The sequence below is a fragment of the Stomoxys calcitrans genome, chromosome 1 (assembly GCF_963082655.1).
Source record: "Stomoxys calcitrans chromosome 1, idStoCalc2.1, whole genome shotgun sequence".
NCBI classification, from domain to species: Eukaryota; Metazoa; Arthropoda; class Insecta; order Diptera; family Muscidae; genus Stomoxys; species Stomoxys calcitrans.
The window spans coordinates 216,376,596-216,399,270 of record NC_081552.1 but is presented as its reverse complement, the minus strand read 5'-3'; the positions used below and the strand labels follow the sequence as shown (position 1 = coordinate 216,399,270).

At 39.6% G+C, this 22,675-nt stretch overlaps 1 protein-coding gene across 2 annotated transcripts in view; it reads right to left on the bottom strand.

The window, feature by feature from the left end:
- LOC106086176 (dynein axonemal heavy chain 3) overlaps positions 1 to 22,675 on the bottom strand; it is a 430,123-nt gene that overhangs the window by 387,432 nt on the left and 20,016 nt on the right. The window contains exons 5-9 of one of the 2 annotated variants that reach the window (XM_059360617.1): positions 22,608 to 22,675; positions 22,339 to 22,544; positions 22,193 to 22,284; positions 18,025 to 18,172; positions 2,245 to 2,361 (exon numbers count right to left, since the gene is read on the bottom strand). The exon at positions 22,608 to 22,675 is cut by the window's right edge and continues 43 nt beyond it. In XM_059360617.1, coding sequence (XP_059216600.1) covers positions 2,245 to 2,361; positions 18,025 to 18,172; positions 22,193 to 22,284; positions 22,339 to 22,544; positions 22,608 to 22,675 — 631 coding nt within the window. The remainder of the gene's footprint in view (positions 1 to 2,244; positions 2,362 to 18,024; positions 18,173 to 22,192; positions 22,285 to 22,338; positions 22,545 to 22,607) is intronic. The other variant, XM_059360618.1, reaches the window with a different exon arrangement.

The window sequence follows — 22,675 nt, the reverse complement described above, 5'->3', positions numbered from 1 at the left end:
AATGGGTGGCGGTCGTTCTCCAAGGACTACATTCACCCGGTAGCCAATTAACGCGGAAGATCGTATTATATGGAAGCTATATCGGGTTATAGACCGATTTGGACCATACTTGGCACAGTTACTACACGCAGATCACTACACAGTTCATTGCACGCCAAATTTTAGCCAAATCAGACAATAGCAGATTGTATTGACTCAAGAAGTTAAATCAGGAGATCAGTTTATATGGGAGCTATATCAGGTTAAAGACCGATTTGGACCGTACAACTATGCCATATATTTGTTGGAAGTCGTATCAGAACACTATTTGCAAAATATCAGTCAAATCGGACAAAAATTGCGGGTTGTAAGGGCTCAAGAAATCTAATCGGGATATCAGTTTACATGAAAGCTATATTTAGATCTGAACCGATGTGACCCATTTGCATTCTCCTACGATCTACACAGATACTCAGTATCTGTGCAAACTTCCAAGCGGCTACCTTTACGCGTTCGACCTCAATCGTGAATTCGACAGACATGGCTAGATCGACTCTGAAGAATATATATGGGTCTTGGACGAATATTTCTAGGTGTTACAAACGGAATAACTAGATGAGTATACCCCCATCATATGGATGGGGGTATGTCCACCATAGGAGGGTGTTCACCATAGAACGGGGGGTATACTAATCTAGTCATTCCGTTTGTAACACTTTGAAATATTGATCATATGGTGGTGGGTATAAAAACGAAGAACAATAAAAGCAAACTACTCCCCACAATCTGGGGAAATTTCAAGAGAATCGGTTCAATCGTTTTTGAGTCTATAAGGAACAAACAAACTTACATAAACACATATAATCCAAATCGGTTGGAGTTGGCGTTGGGATGGGGCGCTCCCCAGGGTAGCTTGGTCCCAATTTATTAAGAGATTTGCATCTTTTGGATTACCAACAATTTTTTATACACACCACCGAAGAATGGGGGTATATTCATTTTGTCATTCCATTTGCAACACGTCGAAATATCCGTTTCAGACCCTATAAAGTATATATATTCTTGATCAGCGTAAAAATCTAAGACGATCTAGCAATGCCCGTCCGTCTGTCTGTTGAAATCACGCTACAGTCTTTAAAAATAGAGGTATTTATCTGAAACTTTTCACAGATTTCTTTTTTGTCGATAAACAGGTTATGTTCGATCTCTCGACTTAAGGTCTTGGGCTCATAAAAGGTGCATTATAATTCGTTGTCGCCGAAATTCAGGACAGAGAGTTGTGTTAGGGCCTTCGACAGCCTTTTTCAATTTGGCCCAGATTGGTTTCGATTTGAATGTAGCTACCATATAGACCGATCTCTCAATTTAAGGTCTTGGGCCCATTAGAAACGCACTTATTATCCGATTTCACCGAAATTTGAGACAGTGAGTTGTGTTAGGCCCTTCGACATTCCTTTTCAATTTGGCCCAGATCGGTCCAGATTTGGTTATAGCTGCCATGTAGACCGATCTCTCGATTTAAGGTCTTGGACCCATAAAATGCGCATTTCTAATCTGATTTCGCTGACTAATATAAGATGTTAGCCTTTTCGACTTCCGTGTCGTATATGGTTTAGATCGATCTATATTTTTATAAAGCTACCAAAAAGGCCAATATTTTGTTCAACAAAATTGAGCAATGACTTGTACTTATTAGATCACTCAATGTTCGTGCCGAATTTGGTCCATATTTCGATATAGCTTCTATAAATTTTCCACCGGATTATGACGATAGGTGGTTTACTTATATATCCTGCAAGGTGGGTATCCAAAGTTCGGCCCGGCCGAACTTAATGCCTTTTTACTTGTTATCAATAACTTTGCAAGCTAAAAATTGCCAAATTAATTGTGGCAAACAAGTTGCACATTGCTTCGAAATATATCCAATTAGTTTTCAAATTATTTGTTACTCGCAAAGTGGTAATGATATCGCTCAACCTAATTGGTAGCATGAAATCCATTGTAAATAATATTTTAATAATTAAAACCCATACAAGTGAATTTTTATTTCATTTTATGGCCACAATCATAAATCACAGTCGTAAACAGCAAAAATTGATAAATTGATCCCCACAATATTTAATTAACTAACGATTTGTGATGTGTTATATATAGCTTGTGATTTTTCATTAATAAATTCTTTCCCAAATCAATACACAGCGCCACAATCCATGCAGTTGTTATGGAGTTGATGGTATCGCGATATGTTTGCTTTTGTCAACTTACCTCTTCCCTCTGTATGAACTTGTATGCATCCTGGAGAAATGTAATTTTGCAATTGATTTTGGGCAAAACTTTTTTAATTAATTTTGAGGGATATGTTGCCAAACTCAGCACAGAGAGCTGCAAAACAAGACAAATATGAAATAAATAGTTTTTAAAATATAGTTTAAATAAGCTGGGAGAGGAAAAGTCATACCTTAAAGAGGATAAGTCAGATTTTCATATGAATTTGGATATTCACAGCATATTTTATAAAATTTTTATGTTTAGAGAATTTTTATTCCCTCCACAGTAAGATGGGGGTATACTAATTTCGTCATTCTGTTTGTAACACCTCGAAATATGCGTCTGAGACCCCATAAAGTACATATATTATTGATCGTCATGTCATTTTAAGTCGATCTAGCCATGTCCATCCATCCGTCCGTCTGACTGTCCGTCCGCCCTTCTGACTGTCCGTCCGTCCGTCTGACTGTCCGTCCGTCCGTCTGTATGTCAAAAGCACCCCAAGTTTCGAAGGAGTAAAGCTAGCCGCTCGAAGTTTTGAACAAATATTTCGTATTAGCGTAGATCGGTTGGGATTGTAAATAGGCAAAATCGGTTCATGTTTTGATATAGCTGCCATATAAATCGATCTTGGGTCTTGACTTCTTGAGCCTCTAGAGGGCGCAATTCTCGTCCGATTTGACTGAAATTTTGCACGTGGTGTTTTGGTATCACTTCATACAACTGCGCTGAATATGCTTCAAATCGGTCCATGTTTTGATATAGCTGCCGTATAAACCGATCTTGGGTCTCGACTTCTTGAGCCTCTAGAGGGTGCAATTCTTATCCTATTGGAATGAAATTTTGCTATGATATCCACCAACTGTGCCAAGTATGGTTCAAATCGGTCCATACCCTGATATAGCTGCCATATAAACCGATCTTGGGTCTTGACTTCTTGAGCCTCTAGAGTGCGCAATTCTTATCCGATTGGAATGAAATTTTGTACGACGTGTTTTGTTATGATGTCCACCAACTGTGCCAAGTGTGGTTCAAATCGGTCCATACCCTGATATAGCTGCCATATAAACCGATCTTGGGTCTTGACCTCTTGAGCCTCTAGGGGGCGCAAATCTTATCCGACTGGAATGAAATTTTGCACGACGTGTTTCGCTATGTGTTCTTATCTTGAACTCTTGAGCCTCTAGAGCTCGCACTTATTATCCGATTTGCCTGGAATTTTGCCAGATCCTCTCATGACCATCAACATACGTGTTTATTATGGTCTGAATCGGTATATAGCTCCCATATAAATCGATCTCTCTATTTTACTTCTTGAGCCCCCAAATGGCGCAATTCTTATTCGAATTGGATGACATTCTACACAGGTCTCCAACATATAATTAATTGTGGTCCAAACCGGACCATATCTTGATATCGCTCTAATAGCAGAGCAAATCTTTGCTTATATCATTTTTTTTTTTGCCTAAGAAGAGAAGCCGGGAAAAGAACTCGACAAATGGTGGTGGGTATATAAGATTCGGCCCGGCCGAACTTAGCACACTTTTATTTGTTTTTTATACCCTACACCACCACTGTGGTGCATTTGTTTGCAATGCTAAGAAGAAGAAGAGCTAGACCCACTGATAAGTATACCGATCAACTCAGACTTTCACTTTCTTATTTGATTTAGTCATGTCCGTCTGTGAGTTCATTTAATCGTGTAATCTAAGTGCAGGTCGTATTTGTTGTACTATCATCACGAAATTTTGCACATATCACTTTTTGGCCCAAGGACGAACGATGTTGATTTTGGAAAAAATCGGTTCAGATTTAGATATAGCTCCCATACATATGTATCGCCCGATTCGAACTTAAATGGCCATAGTAACTAAAATGTTCAACCGATCAGCACAAAATTTGGCACGGATTGTTTTCTTGCTAATCCTAACATATCCTCAAAATTTCATCAAAATCGGTTCAGATTTAGATATAGTTCCCATATGTATGTATTGCTCGATTTGCACTTTAATGGCCGTAGTAACTACAATTTTCAACTAATCTGCACAAAACTTAGCAAGGACATCTTTGTAACTGTTTGCGAGATTTCATCAAAATCGGTTCAAATCTGGATGTAGCACAATTTTCAAACGATCTGTTTAAAAATCGGTTCAGATTTCGATATAGATCTCATATACATATATATTTATATATTTCCCGAATTTATAATTGTAGGGTTGGTGTAGGGTATTATATAGTCGGCTCCGCCCGAATTTTGCCTTTCCTTACTGGTTTTTTGTAAATTTGATCTTACAGAACATTTCATAGAAATTTTTCTATGACATTTGAAAAATTTTCAATGAAACATTGGAGCTACATCACTGCTTGTAATTTAGAAGGCCTAGTGTTAGTTGTGAATTTAAAGCGGTATTGATTTCTTTTCTGCATGTTTAAAAGCCTTTTAGCCATAGTTTGCGTAATTTTTCATCCTTAATAATAAAACGAGGTGTGTTACAAAAAAATTTCACTCCCATCCCATGTGGATGGGCTGCACTATGATAGCATGAACATTGTGTTAATTGTGTTGTGTGAGGTTTATCTTTGTTTTATGTAATTTTTTTTGAGGTTTCATTTGTATTATGGATTTTTATGGCAACAGTTTTTTTTTAATTTTTTTTATATGGCCTCTTGTGACATCGAAAATGGCATGGACCACAAACGATTGAAGCATTTAACAACCATCATTGATGAACTCAATAATCTGCGGTCGAAAATTGGACAAATACCCAATTTGGGTTATTTTTTGCCATTTTTATGCCGTCCACCATAGGATGGGAGGTATACTTATCTAGTCATTCCGTTTGTAACACTTTGAAATATTAATCTGCGATACTATAAAGAATAAATATATTCCTGATCGTCTTGACATTCTAAGTCGATATAGACATGTCCGACCGTACTTCCGTCTGTCCATCCGTTTGCGAAAATCATGATAGCCGTCAAACGCGTTAAGCTAGCCGCTCAAAGTTTTGCACAGATACTTCTTCTTGATGTAGGTCATTGGGTATTGCAATAGGCCATATCGGTTAAAATTTGGTTATAGCTCCCACATAAAGTGGTCCTTCGAGATGACTTCTTGAGCTTCTAGTATTTTCGACGGTTCTCTGATTGAAGTTTTCCATGTTGTGTTCAGCTACGACTTTCAACAGTCCTGCTAGGCAGGGTCCGATAAGATCTATAGCCTGATATAGCTCCCATATAAACCGATCTTCCGATTTCACACCTTGTGCTTCTAGAGAGCCCAATTCATATTCGATTTGGCTGGAATTTTGCACAGAGACTTCTTGCAAACGGGTCATATCGGTTCGTTTTGGATAAAGCTTACATATGAAGTATTCCTTCGATTTGAGTGAAATTTTGCACAAAGTATTTATATACCGAAGGATGGGGGCATTTTCATTTTGTCATTCCGTTTGCAACACATCGAAATATCAATTTCCGACCCTTTAAAAAATATATTTTCTTGATCAGCGTAAAAATCTAAGACGGTCTAGCCATGCCCGTCCGTCTGTCTGTTGAAATCCATAAACAATAACCTGCTCCCCCCAGAGACCGATCCGCCGATTCACGGTCTAAGGCCCATAAAAGCCACATTTATTATCCGATTTTGCTGAAATTTGGGACAGTACGTTGTGTTAGGCAATTCGACATCCTGCTTCAATTTGGCCCTGATCGGCTCAGATTTGGGTATAGCTGCCATACAGACCGATCTCTCGATTTAAGGTTTTGGTCCCATCAAAGGCGCATTTATTGTCCGATGTCGCCGAAATTTGGGTCAGTGAGTTGTGATAGGCCCGTCGACATCCTTCTTAATTTTGGCCCAGATCGGTCGAGATTTGAATATAGCTACGATATAGACCGATCTCTCGATTTAAGGTTTTGAGCCCATAAAATAATGATAATAAACTCGTCTTTTCACGATACGATTATGATACCCAGATGATTTTTGTCATCATACCGACCATCTCGCCGTTCCATAGTGTTACATGCGCGTTCGTTGCTCACGCCATTAACTCGGAATGCGTCCATTCGAAAGAATTCAGGTAAACCAAGTTTATTGACGGTAGTCCTCCGGCCCTCACTGCCAAATCATCTTCTTGCTCATTTCTATTAACTCCTCTATGGCCCGGCACCCAAACTTTTGCGGATTGTACCATCCTCAGAGAAGACGTTAATTTCCTTCTTACATTCTAAGACTGTTCGTGACCTTGACGTCTTGTTTGTTATTGCCTAGATGGCCAGTTTACTTTTCGTAAAGATGTTTACACTCAACGCTCTCGCTTTGAAACCACACCACCTCACGCATTCCGTAATCGCCCGGATTTTCGCCTGAGGGGCATATTATGGTCAGGCAGTCGAAAACAGATCTCAGTCCTTGGATTCTCAATGGCAACAGATTTTCCAGATAGCAACACAAGAGTTCCGTCAATCCAAGAATGTGTCGCTGACTGCAGTGCATTGCACTCGACCTATGGTATCGTCTCAGGTATCCGATCGGAAACGTCTTCCATTTCTTCCAGATTTCCTACTGTAGCCTCGATTATACTGCGATGTTATGACCTGCTCTGATACTCTAACCATTCTCCCGTTGCCTTAAGTCTCATACCCATAGTGGCTAGATTAGTCTCCAGTGCCCTAGTGAGTGTGGTCCTCATCGCTCTGCCTATGGCAAGGCAACATGTTCCCTGAACCTAAAGTATTATCCTTACGTTGCACTAAGGCGTAACTATATATTGATCTAATCACGCTGTTGAAGAGCCTGGAATTCAGGCCCCATTTCGAGACTACGGCCCGTCTACATAGCTTCCCACATCTGTTAGCCTTCTCTGTACACTCCTGAATGCGACACTGCCAGTTCAGTTTCCTGTTCAAGATCTCTCCAAAGTATTGGACTTTATCAGATATCAAAATCATTGTTGAGGAAACGCGGTGCGTCAAACTGGCCCCAAACTCCTTATGGAAATGGCGGATTTCGGTCTTCTCTGAATTAGCATTGAGACTTCTGGGTCGAGCCCAGTGGTGTGCCCTTCTGCGTAGCTGGTGAAGGCCTTCTTAGCGAAGAAGCTAGCATGTCCGCCCATGACGACGAACGCTTGGGTTCGAATCCTGGCGAGAACATCAGCCAAAATTTTCAAAAGTGGTTATCCCCTCCTAATGCAGGCGACATGGAGGAGGTACTGTACCTTTTGGTCTAGCAGCCATCTAAAACCTTCTCCGCAAAGAGGGGTCGCATTGTGGAATGATGTTCGGAATCGGCTATAAAAAGGCTCCATATTAATGAACTTTAAATTTGAATCGGACAGCACTTCGTAATATGTGAGAAGGTTGCCCCAGTTCGTTAGTGAAATGCTTATGGGCAAATTTGCGTAACTGGTTCGGATCCTAACCCCTGAGAACCTGATACACAGACGAATCCAAATCCCTCCTCAGTCAGTATCCGTAATAGGTTATTTGTGGTGGTCACCAATAGGAGTGACTATCAAATTTCAGAAAATTCGATAAGAATTGCGCCCTTTAGGGGCTCAAAAAGTAAAATAAGGAGATCGGATTATATGGGAGCGTATCAGGCTATAGGCCGATTCAAACCATATTTAGCACTTTGCTGAAGGTCGTGAGAGAAGCCGTTGTACAAAATTTCAGTCAAATCGGATAATAATTTCGGCCTCTTGAGGGTCAAGAACTTAGATCCCAGATCGGTTTAGATGGCAGCTATATGAGGTTACCGACCGATATAAACCATGTTTGGCACAGTTATTGGAAGTCAAAACAAAACACATCATGCAAAATTTCAGCCAAATCGGTTAATAATTGCGCCCTCTAGTGGCTCAAGAAGTTAAGATTAAAGAACGGTTAATATTGGAGCTATATCGGGTTATGTACCGATTTAAATCATACTTGCTACAATTGATGGAAGTCATAACGAAACACCTCATGCAAAATTTCAGCCAAATCGGTTAATAATCGCACCCTCTAGTGGCTCAAGAAATCAAGACCCTGGATCGGTCTACATTAGGTTATGAACCATATTTGGCGCAGTTATTGGAAGTCACAACAAAATATGTTATGCAAAATTTCAACCAAATAGGTTAACAATTGCGCCCTCTTGTGGCCAAAAAAGTCATGATTCTAGATCGGTTTATATGGCAGCTATATCAGGTTATTGGCCGATTTGAACTATACTTGGCAAAGTTATTGAAAGTCATAACAAAACATGTCTAGCGAATTTCCAATCAAATGGAATGAGAATTGCGCCCTCTAGTGGCTCAATAAGTCAATATTCAAGATCGATTTTTATGGCAGCTATATCAGGTTATGGACCGATTTCTGCACAGTTATTGGAAATTATAACGAAACACCTCGTGCAAAATTTCAGTAAAATCGGATAAGAATTGCGCCCTCTAGAGTTTCAAGAAGTTCGATTCAAGATCGATTTATATGGCAGTTATATCGAACCGTGGACCGATAAGGCCCATTTACAATCCCACCTGATCTACACCAATATGAAGTGGTCCAATATGGCCCATTTACAATCCCACCAGACCTACACCAATAAGAAGTATTTGTGCAAAAGTAAGCGTGCTTTCGACAGACACACAGACGGACATGGCTAGATCAACTTAAAATGTTATGACGATCAAGAATACATATACTTTATGGGGCCTTAGACCAATATTTCGAGGAGTTACAAACAGAATGACGAAATTAGTATACCCCCATCCTATGGTGGAGGGCATAAAAATAGTCTTTGTTGGCTTCAAAAAAAAAAACTTTATTTTCTCTCAGTAATTGAAGGCAGTTTTTAAGTATCTTTAAGGTTTTCCATGCTTGTTGGGAGTTTTTATCAGCTTATCAGTTTAATGTCACCCTTTGCTGTTAGTTTTACTTGTGGTATAGCGTATAATATAGCCAACAATGCCCTACCTTTATATTGTCTTCCCCTTCTCTTCGTTTTTGTATGGTCCCACCATCAGTCGCCCATTAAACCGCACATGATCACATCACTTCAACCCTCTTTTGGGCCAAGTGGAATTATTTGTTTGGTTTATGACCTCTGTCCGTTTTGCGAGTAAAATAAGTTTTTGACTTGTGTTGTTTTTTTTTTTTTTATCTGCCTGCTACACAAGTGTTAACAAACAAATTAGTCATGGTCACCGCGACACAGCGGCGGTGAAGATGAAGTGTGGTGTTTGGTGCAAAGTGACATTTGAGATTTTTATGCTGTCATATTTCGGTTTTTATTATGATATTTGGTAAATCATAAAAATTTTATAACAATTTTTTATGTTTTCTCCTCACTATATGAAATCTTATGTTTATGGTAATTTTTCATAGCTTCTGCTAAGAAAATTGCTTGCAACTGGCTTTGAGGTGGCGGTAGAGAATGGGAGAATTTTTAGCATAAGAAAAAACATAAGAAGTTGACGTATGGTTTTAACTTCGTTAAAGCAGAAGGACTTCAAGGCATTTGAATGTCAGTAAATGGTAAACAGCCAACAAATTATCTGCACCTTGTTAATGTCATATTACAATGAGCTTGCTCGTGGCCACCTAAACTTTATCGTGGGTCGCCACTTTTTAGGAAGCCATTTTCAATCATAAACTTTAACAAATCTTGTCTCACAAACTTCGTTTCTGATGTGGCATGTTAACTAATTGAACATTAAAATGTACGAAATCACCTAATGATGTCCTATAAGCAGAGAAATAAAACAAGTTAATAAGAAGTAACAACGACAAGGAGGCCATCGTGGCGAAGAGGTCAGTATGACGCCGAACGCGTTTGTCCAATCCCGGCGTAAACATCAACAAAATTTTCAGCGGTGGTTATCCCCTTACTAATGCTGGCTATATTTGTAACGTATCCTGTCATGTTAAAACTTCTTCACCAAGTGGTGTCGCTGAGCGGCACGCCGTTTGGACTCGGCAAAAAAAGAGAAAAAAGAGGTGTGCAAGTTTCATCAAAATCAGTCAAGATTTAGATATAGCTCCCATATGTAACATTCTTCCATTATGACTTTTTAAGGCTGTAGGAACCACAATTTATGTACATTCTTTACAAAATTTAGCATGAGGTATTTTATTTTTTTGTCCTATTACGTATGCAAGTTTCATCGAAATCGGTCCAGATTTAGATATAGCTCCCATATACATATATCTTTCATCCGATAAGTCTTTAAGGCTGTAGTATCCACAAGCTCAGTTCTATCGTAAGAAAATCTTACAAAGTTATATTCGATATTTCATTAAGTACAAAATTTTCAATGAACATTCCTTTTAGGAACAGGGGATACTTCTTTCACATCAATGAGTGTAATCCGACAAATGTTTAGGCTCAACGATAAGGTACCTCATATTTTATGACGAGTTCGAACGGCGTGTCGCATACCGACACCAATTGGAACAGAAGTTTTTAATATGGCAGGATGCCTTACAAATGTAGGGATTAGATAGGGATAATCACCGCTGAAAATCCTTCTTATGTTCACGCCGGAATGTTAACCCTGCCTTTCGGCGTCATAGACGGACATGCTAACCTCTGCGCCACCGTGGCCTCCACTATGCACAATTAAAGTCTGACTTGATTTCGACATAGGTTTTATGTATTAAAAGTGGCACGTAGACTTGATGTAGAGTACTATACGGTCGGCTCTGCCCGACTTTTGGCTTTCCTTGTTGGTTACTATATATGAACATTCAATTCCTTCAACCCAAAATATTAAATTTCTAATTTTCTCTTCTATACGAATTTCTCATTTACCACTACTTTGAGATTTGCATTGATTTTACTCTGTAAAAGTGCTCCTGAAGATAATTATGAAGATATTTCTGAAATATCGTAATTAAAAACAATTTAATTTATTTTGTTGACTAGTAGCAAACTTGTAAACCAATTTGACTTTTGGCAAAATAAACACTTAAATTTAAATGAAATTCATTTGCCCCCTTTCTTTGCTGCTCTCTTCAATGAGTGAAGACATGAAGATGTTGCCCCAATGATGAAAAAACTTTACAAGGAAAAGGCAAAGTACTTTGAAACACTTAAATTAAGGATATTTTATTTTAGGCTACGAAGTTTTGTTTTTTTTTTCGAGACTTTCGAAATTATTTGAAAAACAAACAAGAAAACGTTAAGTTTAACCCAGCTGAATTTTATACTCCCCCTAACATGGATCGGATTTATCAATTTGTAAGAAGATAAATAAGGATAAGTAAGGTTAGGTTCAAAAAAGACAGTATATACGCCTTAGCTTCGCCCTCTGCTTCTTGTGCACTCTAAATAACAAACGCAACCTGGAAAAAGAAAATCTAATCAGGAATTCCTTGCTACTTCCAAGAACTCTAATTGTTTTCCTTACCACTTCCTTAAGTTGATTCATATCTGGTATTGTGTCCCCACCTAAGTTCGGGCTTCCGTTAGTCGCGAAAGTCGGGCAATGACATAGGAGATGCTTCGTCTAATCATCTTCCCCACATGCCCTACACATGCCATTATTTGCCGCACTGATTTTGCAGAAGTGAGCTCGTAGTCCTACAGGGTGGCTGATGAAAGCCGCTACCAAAAAAAAATGTAATAACTTTTTTTCTATTTAATAATAATAATTTAATAATTAATTTAATTAATTAATTAATTAATTTAATTAATAATAATTTAATAATTAATTTAATAATTTAATTTAACATGAATAAAAGAAAAATGTATTCCATACACCGAAAAAAAAATGTAGCAATATTCATCATTGTAGCAATATTCATCAGCCACCCTGTATGTGTCCCGTTACGATAACGAAAGCTATACTGACATCCTGCTTACTTAGTTTTAGTAAAAGCCTCATCTTACCATGATCCGGATCTTCCCATAGGATTTTCGTCGTCCTACCGACCGTTTCACTTTTCCACAGTGTTAAACGCGGGTTCGTAGCTCACGCCATTGACTTGGACTACGTCAACCCGAAATGCGTCAAGTTACTAAATTTCCCATGAACATTCCACTAAGGAACAAAGTCTCCTCGTCGGGTTACCCAAGTTTTTTGACTCTGGCCTTCACTCCTAAATCGTGTGCTCTTTCATTCCCCTTAGCTTAGGTTAGGTTGAATGGGTCACCCACCAAAGGTGAGTTCACTCGGAGTCCAATTTGGCCCATTGTGGTACCCTAGTGGGAGGTGAAGAACCACCCTTCCCTACGCAAGCACGGATCTACTTTCGCCGGAGCCTGTGGGTCACCCGCCTTTGAACACACAATCTCCCAGGTTTGCATTAATAATCTGTCATATAGAATATTATTTGTCCTTTGGCAGATTAAGGGGCGAATCCCCGTGCGGTCCACTGCTGCGGCTATCACCCCAATTTCCACATTATTGAAAGCCCCCTCAATATCCAAGAAGGCCACCAAAGTGTAATCGTTCTGTCGGAGAGACGTCTCGATCTCCTGTTCCACCTCGTGAAGGCCGTCTCCACCAACCTGCCTTTGAGGTATGCGTGCTGCGCCCCACTAAAGTTCTCCGGCGTCAGTCCCCCTCTCACCTTCAGCTCAATCAGTCTTTCCAGTGTTTTCAGCAAAAACGAGGACAGACTAATAGGCCTATAATCCTTCGTCGTCATTCCCCTTACTTCGCTATGACCACGCACCCAAACGATGCGGATCGTGCCATCCTCAGAGTTCTGTTTGTGACTATTCCGTCCTAGTTGTTATTGCTCTGATGGCCAGTTTACTGTCGGTAAAGATGTTCGCACTCGACGTCCTCGCGTTAACAGCATTCCACCTCACTCATTCTGTGATCGCCCGGATCTCCGTCTGTAGAACGTTATGATAGTCAGCCAGTCGAAAACCGATCTCAGTTCCTGGGTTCTCAATGCAGACTCCCAGGCCCACTCTGTCCTCTAGCTCTAATCCATCTGTGTAGAAGGATCTTCTAGATGGCAACACCAAAGTTCCATCTTTAAGCCATCGATATATTCTTCATTGTCGTGATATTTTGAGTTGATCTAGGCATGTCCTTCCGTCTGACGAAATCACGATACCAGTCGAACTAATTAAGATATCCGTTTAAAATTTTGCACTGACTTTCTTACTGATGAAGTTCTTTGGGGATGGCAAATGGGATATATCGCTTCAGTATTTTCGCTCTGTTTGATTGTTTGTGTGTTGCGAGTAGACTCGACGAGTAATTTTGGGTGCACGATCAAAACATAGGATCGTGTTCCCCTTGATATTGCCAAATGAGCCCGTTGTCACTTGAAACAAGTAAACGAGTGCTAAGTTCGGCCGGGCCGAATCGTGGGAACCCACAACTATAGATTCTGCTAAAAATTTATACCAAATAAATTTAGCCGAAGGGCATAGTTTTATTATACATACTAAACTTCTGTTAAAAGAATTAAAGCTTCTAAGAACCGAACAAGGATGATCGAGAGACCGGTTTACATGGGAGCTATACCAGGTTATAGACTGATTTGGACCGTATTTCGCTCAGTTGTTGAAAGTCATAAAAAAACACCACATGCTCAATTTCAGCCAAATCGAGCAAAAATTGCGCCTTGTAAGGGCCCAAGAAATCAAAACGGGAGTACGATTTGAACCGTGCTTTACACAGTTAATGGCAGTCATAACAGAACACTCTGTGCAAACTTCTAACTAAATCGGACAAAAATTGGGGCTTCCAGGAGCTCAAGAAGTCAAATCGGATGATCGGTTTATATGAGAGCTACATCCAAATCTGAACCGATATGGTCCATTTGCAATCCCTATCGACCTACATCAAAAGTTAGTATCGGCGCAAAATTTCAAGCGGCTAGATTTTCGCGTACGACCGCTATCGTGTAGTCGACTGACGAACGGACATAACTAGATCGGCTAAGAATGTCGAGACGATCAATAATATATATGATCTATAAGGTCTTAGATCAATAATTCGAGGTATTACAGATGGTAGAGCTTGAACTCCCGATGAAAATAGGGGGTCCGCACCTCCGCGAGGGTGACGCACCCTCTTTCTAACCCCAATTTACAAAAGTTCTTGAAGATGGGTATATCGATTTAAACGAAATTGTGTATGGCCCCTCATGGTAACCCAAAACCGCTTATGGTAACCCAAAGTGTCGGGGTTCATCCCCACTCCCAAAATCCGCCAATATTACATATTTTCCGATTGGGGCAATATGGGCATCAAATGAATGGTAATTGGAATTAAACTATGAGGTCAACTGCAAGGGGGCGGCCCAAACCCAAAAACCACCCCTAGTAAGTCATGTAGGCCAATTGGTACAATATGGGATTCAAACGAAAAGTACTTAAGAGTAGACTACGAAACTTATATAAAAGTTTCAGATTTATACCCATGCGAATCGCTCCTCCTCAAAATGATGCCCCAAATGGACATTTACACGAAAGGTATTTTAGGGTATAATACGAAACTTAAATTAAAGTTTGGGTCAATTCCCGAGGGCTCGCCCCACCTGAAAATGATGCGCCAAATGGACATGTACACCGAACGGGACCAAATGGGATTCAAACCAAAAGTATTTGAGAGTAAAACAATTAAAAGCGTGCTTAGTTCGGCCGGGCGTAATCTAATATACCCTTCACCATGGATCACATCTGTCAAGTTGTTTAAATAACTTTTTCAATACATATATGACCTATATCAAGTTATTGACCGATATGGATTGTACTTATCATGACTGTTAGAAGTCATAGAAAAATACCACATCCAAAAATTCAGGCAAATCGAGTAAAAATTGCACAATCCAGTCCGTCCGCTTCCGTCCGGACGGGCGTCCGTCCGTCTGTCTGTCGAAAGCACGCCAAATCGGTTCACGCTTTGATATAGCTGCCATATAAACCCATCTTGGATCTTGACTTCTTGAGCCTCTAGAGGACGCAATTCTCATCCGATTTGGCAGAAATTTTGAACAACGGATTCTCTCATTCTAGTCCGGACGGGCGTCCGTCCGTCTGTCTGTCGACAGCACGCCAAATCGGTTCACGTTTTGATAAAGCTGCCATATGAACTCATATTGGGTCTTGACTTCTTGAGCCTCTAGAGGGCGCAATTCCCATCCGATTTGGCAGAAACTTTGAACAACGGATTCTCTCATTCTTGTCCAATTTGACTGAAATTTTGCACGTAGAGTTGCGGTATCAATTCCAACAGCTGTGTTAAGTATGATTCAAATCAGGTCATAGTCTGCTATAGCTGTCATATAAACCTATCTTTGATCTTAACTTCTTGAGCCAATAGAGAGCGCAATTCTCATTCGATTACTATGACCTCCAATAACTGTGCCAAGTATGGCGCAAATCGGTACGTAACCTGATATAGCTGCCACATAAACCGATCTGGGATCTTGACTTCTTGAGCCTCTAGAGTGCGCAATTCTCATCCGATTTGGCAGAAATTTAGAACAACGGATTCCCTCATGACCTTCAACATACGTGTATAATATGGTCTGAATCGATCAATAGCTTGATACAGCTCCCATATAAACCGATCTCCCGATTTGGCTTCTTGAGCCCCTACAAGGCGCAATTCTTATCCGAATGAACTGAAATATTGGGTTGCCCAAAAAGTAATTGCGGATTTTCATATAGTCGGCGTTGACAAATTTTTTCACAGCTTGTGACTCTGTAATTGCATTCTTTCTTCTGTCAGTTATCAGCTGTTACTTTTAGCTTGCTTTAGAAAAAAAGTATATTTGATTAAAGTTCATTCTAAGTTTTATTAAAAATGCATTTACTTTCTTTTAAAAAATCCGCAATTACTTTTTGGGCAACCCAATATTACACAATGGCTTCTACAATGTTCAGCATTCATTTATGGTCCGATTCGGACTAGAACTTGATATAGCTCCAATGACATAACAGTTCTTATTCAATATTTTTTTTGCCTTAAAAGAGATACCGCGCATGGAACTCGGCAAATGCGATCCATGGTGGAGGGTATATAAGATTCGGCCCGGCCGAACTTAGCACGCTCTTACTTGTTTTGGTTCATAAGGCGGTAGAATAATCAATAAAGGTTTGGTCCTAAAACCAAGAACAGATTGGTATTAAAACCAATACCAGTTTGGTAATAAGACTAGCACTAAACGGTACTAATCATTTCATGTTCCATCCATACCATCCGTTATTGTTTTTGTACCATACGGTGTTGCTTTACTATCAATACCATATGGTACTGGAATGAGCACTTTTGGTATCAACTTTTTTCTGGATGTGTGTACACCGATTCCCGGATTTTACTTTTTGAGCCCTTAGAAACCGCAATTATCATTCAATTTAGCTGCAGTCTTACACTGTATGTATTGTTAAGACTTCTAATAACATTGCCCATATACCTATTAATACTTTACGACTCCTAGAAGCTTCAATATTTGCCTGATTTGGCATAAAACTTGGTACCTAAAGAGGTATACATACGTCTCTGTACCTAAGGAGGTAAACATAAGTCCTTCAACTACTTTTATTTGTGTAAAATTGTGCCAGAGTCTGTGCTGGTGGATTTCCAAGATTTACCCCAACCGAACTTGGTACGTTCTTACTTGTTGATACTAAATTAAGTCATCGCCAACCCAACAAAGTGGGCATATGTTTGTTTTCCACCCCAGTTTTTCCCTATTTATTATGCGTGAAATGTTCTAAAGAGCATCATTTATATTTTAGCCATTACCAGCTCATTTATTTCAATGTTTGTGTACAATTGCTTCATTAAACGAAAAGCCGCCATCATTAGCCTCGATGAAAAAAAAAAAAACTTTAAAAACTTCAAGGTTTTGCCATACATGACACCAACGTCGGTTGTGGTCTTTTGAATTTTAAATCCTAATTTTAATAAAACTCCATTCATTTTGCCAAATGATATAAAAATTCATAAAACCAAGACCACTGACCCACACCATTCATATATCCCAAATTGTACTACCTCCCCCCTCCCACCTACTCATTGGGGCATGCAACCAACCAACCTTGTGGCCAACAGCAATATTTGGCCTAAAATGGACTGAACTAACCACAATGCAGCAGCAGCTGCACTGGCACCACCAACAAATCTCAGCGAGTAACTAATTAATAACGAGAGCAAGTCAAATTAATTTGGCCAAAAAGTGCAATGTACACTCAACTAATTAACAAAGAGCCAACAAAATAGTTCATGGCCAGTTGCCGTGTAAATATTTTGATCTGTCCGTCTCTGGCTGACCTCAAACAGTGTGTTCGACATGTCTCTCCCCCTTCTTGATGTGCCAACTACCCTCCGTCCTTCATAATTATGCTAATAAACGTGGAAGGATGTGCTGTAATTAAATTTTCAAGAACTCAGAACGATGCTAGGTCTTGATGTATTATGTGGACATATTAGCATAACTGTAGGGGAAATTCATTTACAAAAGCCCTTTCAATAGCCATTAAGTGAAAGTGATAAGGTAAAGGAATTCGACACAGATGTCCTTGCAGAATTTATGTTCTAATTATGTAGGGAGTGTAACAACAAAATGCATTTATAAAAGCTTCACTGGACAATACAAAAGGTCATATCTCACTTTCCAAGAGTGCCGTTTGCTGTATTCATTGAATTTCACTTTACTTCAATAGGGTTTCTTTGAAATATCATTGCTCTCCTCATGGTTTAACAGATTTTTTATTTTGTTTTCTATTACAGCTTTATCACTGTCGATTTTGACAATACTACATATGAGTTGACCATAAAGTAGGTAAGTAACAACAACAATTTAATTTAAACTTACATGTTTCATTAGGCATTTATATCGCCTCTCGACTTTTGATGTAAACGCTTCTTCTGCTTCTTTTAACCTTTTTTGATATCTATGCATGATACGAGACTTCTGCTCCTCAGGGTCAACGGGCATATAACCTTCCAAGTATTTGAATTTCCTGTAAAGAAAATGAAAATTGATACATAAGAGAGTAGCGTGACTGACTGATTGCTGACTGACTGACTAGAATAATGAAATTTTTCACTAATGTTGGTCTTGGATCATAAGCACGGGATAAGCTGGATTTGGTGATATTCGTGCGTTTAGGTACTAAGAAGTACGAAATGGTACATATTTGCCCAGTGCGAATGAAAAGGACTAGAATTATGTTCTTGGGCTCAAATGACAGAGCGTCTCGAAAAATAAGTGGAAGATATTGAGCTCAGAATTTAGGATCATGGGTACACTTTGGCTACCAAAATTGTATAACTATAAAAGTTTTTTAGAAATTTGTACATTTAGCTACTAAAAAATTACCAAAAAGGTACGAAATGGGTAAACTAGGTACAGGGCGGATGGCTACAGGTAGAATTAAGAAATTTGTCTTCAAAGACCTCTCGTGCAAAAGGATGAGGGTGAAAAGAAAAAATGGAAAAGTAGTACTAGTAATGTCAGAAAACTTACGTTTGCACCGCAATTGGTACCATTTAGTACATTCAATACAGATGGAGCTAGGGTCTGAAGGCCATAAAACCTTAAATTATTACCCGATTTCGCTAAAATTTGAAACTGTGAGTTATATTAAGCCTGCCGATGTCTAACCTAAATATGGCTCAGATCGGACTAAATCCTCACAGCTTCTGCAAAAGTCGTTGCTGGCAACCTTCAGTCTGTTTTCCGATTAGCCAGTGACCTGTTATGACGGACACAATGACTGAGACGTCTGTTCTAGCCAGTAACACCAAAGCGGAAGACCTCTTCAAGTCTAAATTAGGCCATATAGTTTTGGAATGCTCATTGCATCCCTTTTGAGACCATCTTCCATTCGTTGCCCTGGGTTATGGCCCGGCCCCAGAACAGTTGAATTTTGAACTCTTCAGCCCTTTTGTTGAGATATCTGCGGCAGTCGAGAGAAGTTTTTGAATTTAGAAATACGTTCTCCAGGGATTCAATTGCTGCCTGGCTGTCTTAGAAGATATTTATGCCAGTTGTTGTTACGACATTATATCTTGGCCATTCTTCCACTTTTTTGATTGCAAAAATCTCCAATTGATACACATTGCAGTGGTCGGATAACCTTCTCTATGTGACCAGTTCTAGTTCTTCAGAGTACACCCCATCTGACATTGTATAAACGTAGTGTCCGCAGCCGCCACAAAACCAAAAAGGAAGCTCCCTTAACCTCACGGCAGTGGTCGCTGCAATTTGTCTAGCCACAATGTCCAAAGGCATTATATGTAGCATTAAATTCAGTGCATCAGATGGAATCATCCTCAGTACGGCTGTGATGTACAAAGAAGCCATCCTTTGGCTCCGGTTGAATACGTACTTTTGAAGCGCCGTCCACCAGACCACAATATCATATAGCATTGCAGGTCTCACAATTACAGTATTTATCCAGTGCATGACGCGCTGTCTAAACCCCCAACTTTTGCTAATGGCTCTCTCGCTGGTGTATGGTGTTGGATTTTAAGTTCAATTTTCTGTCCAGCAAAACACCCAGGTATTTTGCGCTTTCTCCTCCCAATGAGACAGGTGCCACTGTAGGCAACTTGTATCTTCGCTGTTGCACGTAGAGCTTCCTGAAGTATATCTCTAAGAATGCTGGGAAACTTTTTCCTAACTGCAATAGCCATGTCATCAGCATACGCGACCACTTTTACACCTTTTTCTTCCGCAGATAATAATATATTGTTAATGGATATCTTCCAAAGTAAAGGAGACAGTACATCTCCTCCAGTTGTTCCTCTGCTATTCCATCTTTTTTTGATCCACAAATCCCAAGTCTGCCATAATGCGTCTTTTAATAAGCAAGTTATTTATTAATACTCTTTCTTACGGTAGAGTTGATGCCTCGAAACTCCAACTCCTTCATGATTGACGTAGGTTTTAAATTATTGAAATTCAATGTCAAGAAATGCTACCAATGTATATTCCTTGACAGCGAGAGAACCCCCTATATAGCCGACTAGGTTGTGAAGGTCTGTTTCAGTGGATTTGCCGGGAAATATGCATCAACAACTAGTTATAGTTTTTCCGCACTAAACATTGCCCATACATTCTCTGACTTTTGAATATACCCCGCCGTAATAGGTTTCGGAGACAGAATCTTTCTTAGCCTAGAGGCCTTAGGTGTATCATCTACGGAGCTTCAGAATTCCAACCAGGATCTCTTTTAAGCCTTAATCAGCTCGCCATCCGTCTGTCTGTTGAAATCAAGCTACAGTCTTTAAAAATAGAGATATTGAGCTGAAACTTTGCACAGATTCTTTTTTTGTTCATAATCACGTTAAGTTCGAAGATGGGCTATATCGGACTATATCTTGATATAGCGCCCATATTTCTATTTAGGGTCTCAGGCCCATAAAAAGCACATTTATTGTCCGATTTTGCTAAAATTTAAGAAAATGAGTTGTGTTAGGTCCTTCAACATCCTTCGTTAATTTGGTTCAGATCGGTCCAGATTTGGATATAGCTGCCATATAGACCGATCCTCCGATTAAGGATCTTAGGCCCATGAAAGCTACATTTATTATCCGATTTTGCTGAAATTTGGGACAGTGAGTTGTGTTGGGCCCTTCGACATCCTTCGTCACTTTGGCCCAGATCGGTCCAGATTTTGATATTGCTGCCATATAGACCGTTTTTCGATTTAAAGTTTTGGGTCCATAAAAGGCGCATTTATTGTGCGTTGTTTTAGGCTCTTCGACATTTTTCTGCAATTTGGCCCAAATCGGTCCAGATTTGCTTATAACTGCCATGTAGACTGATCTCTCGATTAAAAGTCTTGGGCCCATAAAAGGCGCATTTATAATCCGATGTCACTGAAGTTTGACATAGTGACATATGTTAGGCTTTTCGACATCCGTGTCGTATATGATTCAGATCGGTTTATTTTTAGATAAAGCTACTAAAAAGACCAATATTTTGTTATACACAATTGATCATTGACTTGTCGAAACATATTTCGATGTAACTGCTATGGGACAGAAGGAATGCAATTTTTTACCGGATTTTGATAAAAAAAAGTGGTTTACATATATACCCGAAGTGGTTGGTACTGAACTTCCTTTTAACTTGTTTCTGTTAAGCTGAGGGACCATTTCTGCAGTATTTTCTCCAAGGCTGAAATTAATATAACGACGATCAGAGAACCTTTTGCTTATATCCTTCGATAAAAAGGGAACATCCAGTACCTCCTGCCTGCTCCTGGTTGTTGTTGTAGCAGTGTGTTATATGCTAAGGCGTCAGCCATTGCTGATGAAAGGCTTAATCGGGCCAATCCGGTATGTACAAGCGGCTGCCATGGGATTGCATGCTCCTGGTATTAAAGGTTGGTTTATTCTCTTTATTGCAAATCGCCAGATTGCAACTTATTATATATTCCATTTGTTGATATCCGAACTGCGGCTACAATTAGCAACTTAAGGCTTGCGGAGCAGACAATCAAACTAACAATGCTCTTTCAAACAAAGAAAGCGCAACACATTAGTTTTTATATCATAGAAGATAAAAGAGGTTCGGTTAAGTTGAGTTAATCCGCCCATGCCACTGTGGACATACACCTAAGCCACTAATCGGCTTCTTGTGCGCTCTAAGCGAAAGTAATCTCGAAAAAGAAAATTTTAAATAAGGAATTCCGTGCTACTAACAAAATCCTTAATTGTTTTCCATACCACTTCCCTTAGTTGGTTCATGTCTGCTATCGTGTCCCCACCTAAGTGCCCGTGTCTGTTAGCCGCAAAAGACGAGCAATGACATAGGAAATGCTCCAACGTCTCATCATCTTCCCCACATGCCTTACACATGCTATCACTTGCCGCACCGATTTCGTGTAAGAGAGGTCATAGTCCTATATGTCCTGTTGTGATACCGAAAGCTTTACTGACCTCCTGCTTGCTTCCTTTCAGTAATAGTCTCGTCTTCTCATAATATGTGTGAGATCCATAGATCAAAAATTTTTTATAACTATACTCACTCCTGATCCAATTTCTTAAGAAATCTTAAAAATTCCTCCCGGGAGCAAAAGTCCTTTCCTTTGATGTGAGATCTGCTGTCACCTCGTTTCAGCTAGAAATTTGGGAATTGAAAATTGCTCACACATAATTCCCTTAAACAAATTACCCTTTTCTTAGCCGTTGCACTCTGTGATGTATTGCTGCCATACTTGCTATGTATCTTTATGACATTAACTTTTTTTCGTGTCTGACCATATACCGTTTCTGCTGGCAGTGATGCTTGACGTTTTATGCCTTCTCTGGCCCGTTTCAAGGTGGGTTCAATTAGAGCATCTATAACTTGCCCCATACGAGCCAATTCATTCCGACATTCTTGGGGGGGGAACCATTATCAATTAAATTTTACCACATACAGGTATAGCAAACAAATCTTACCTTCTGGCGTCCTTAATGCGTAATGATCGCCTGCTTTAAATTTAGCAGGCTTTGAAGGTGGTTTTAGA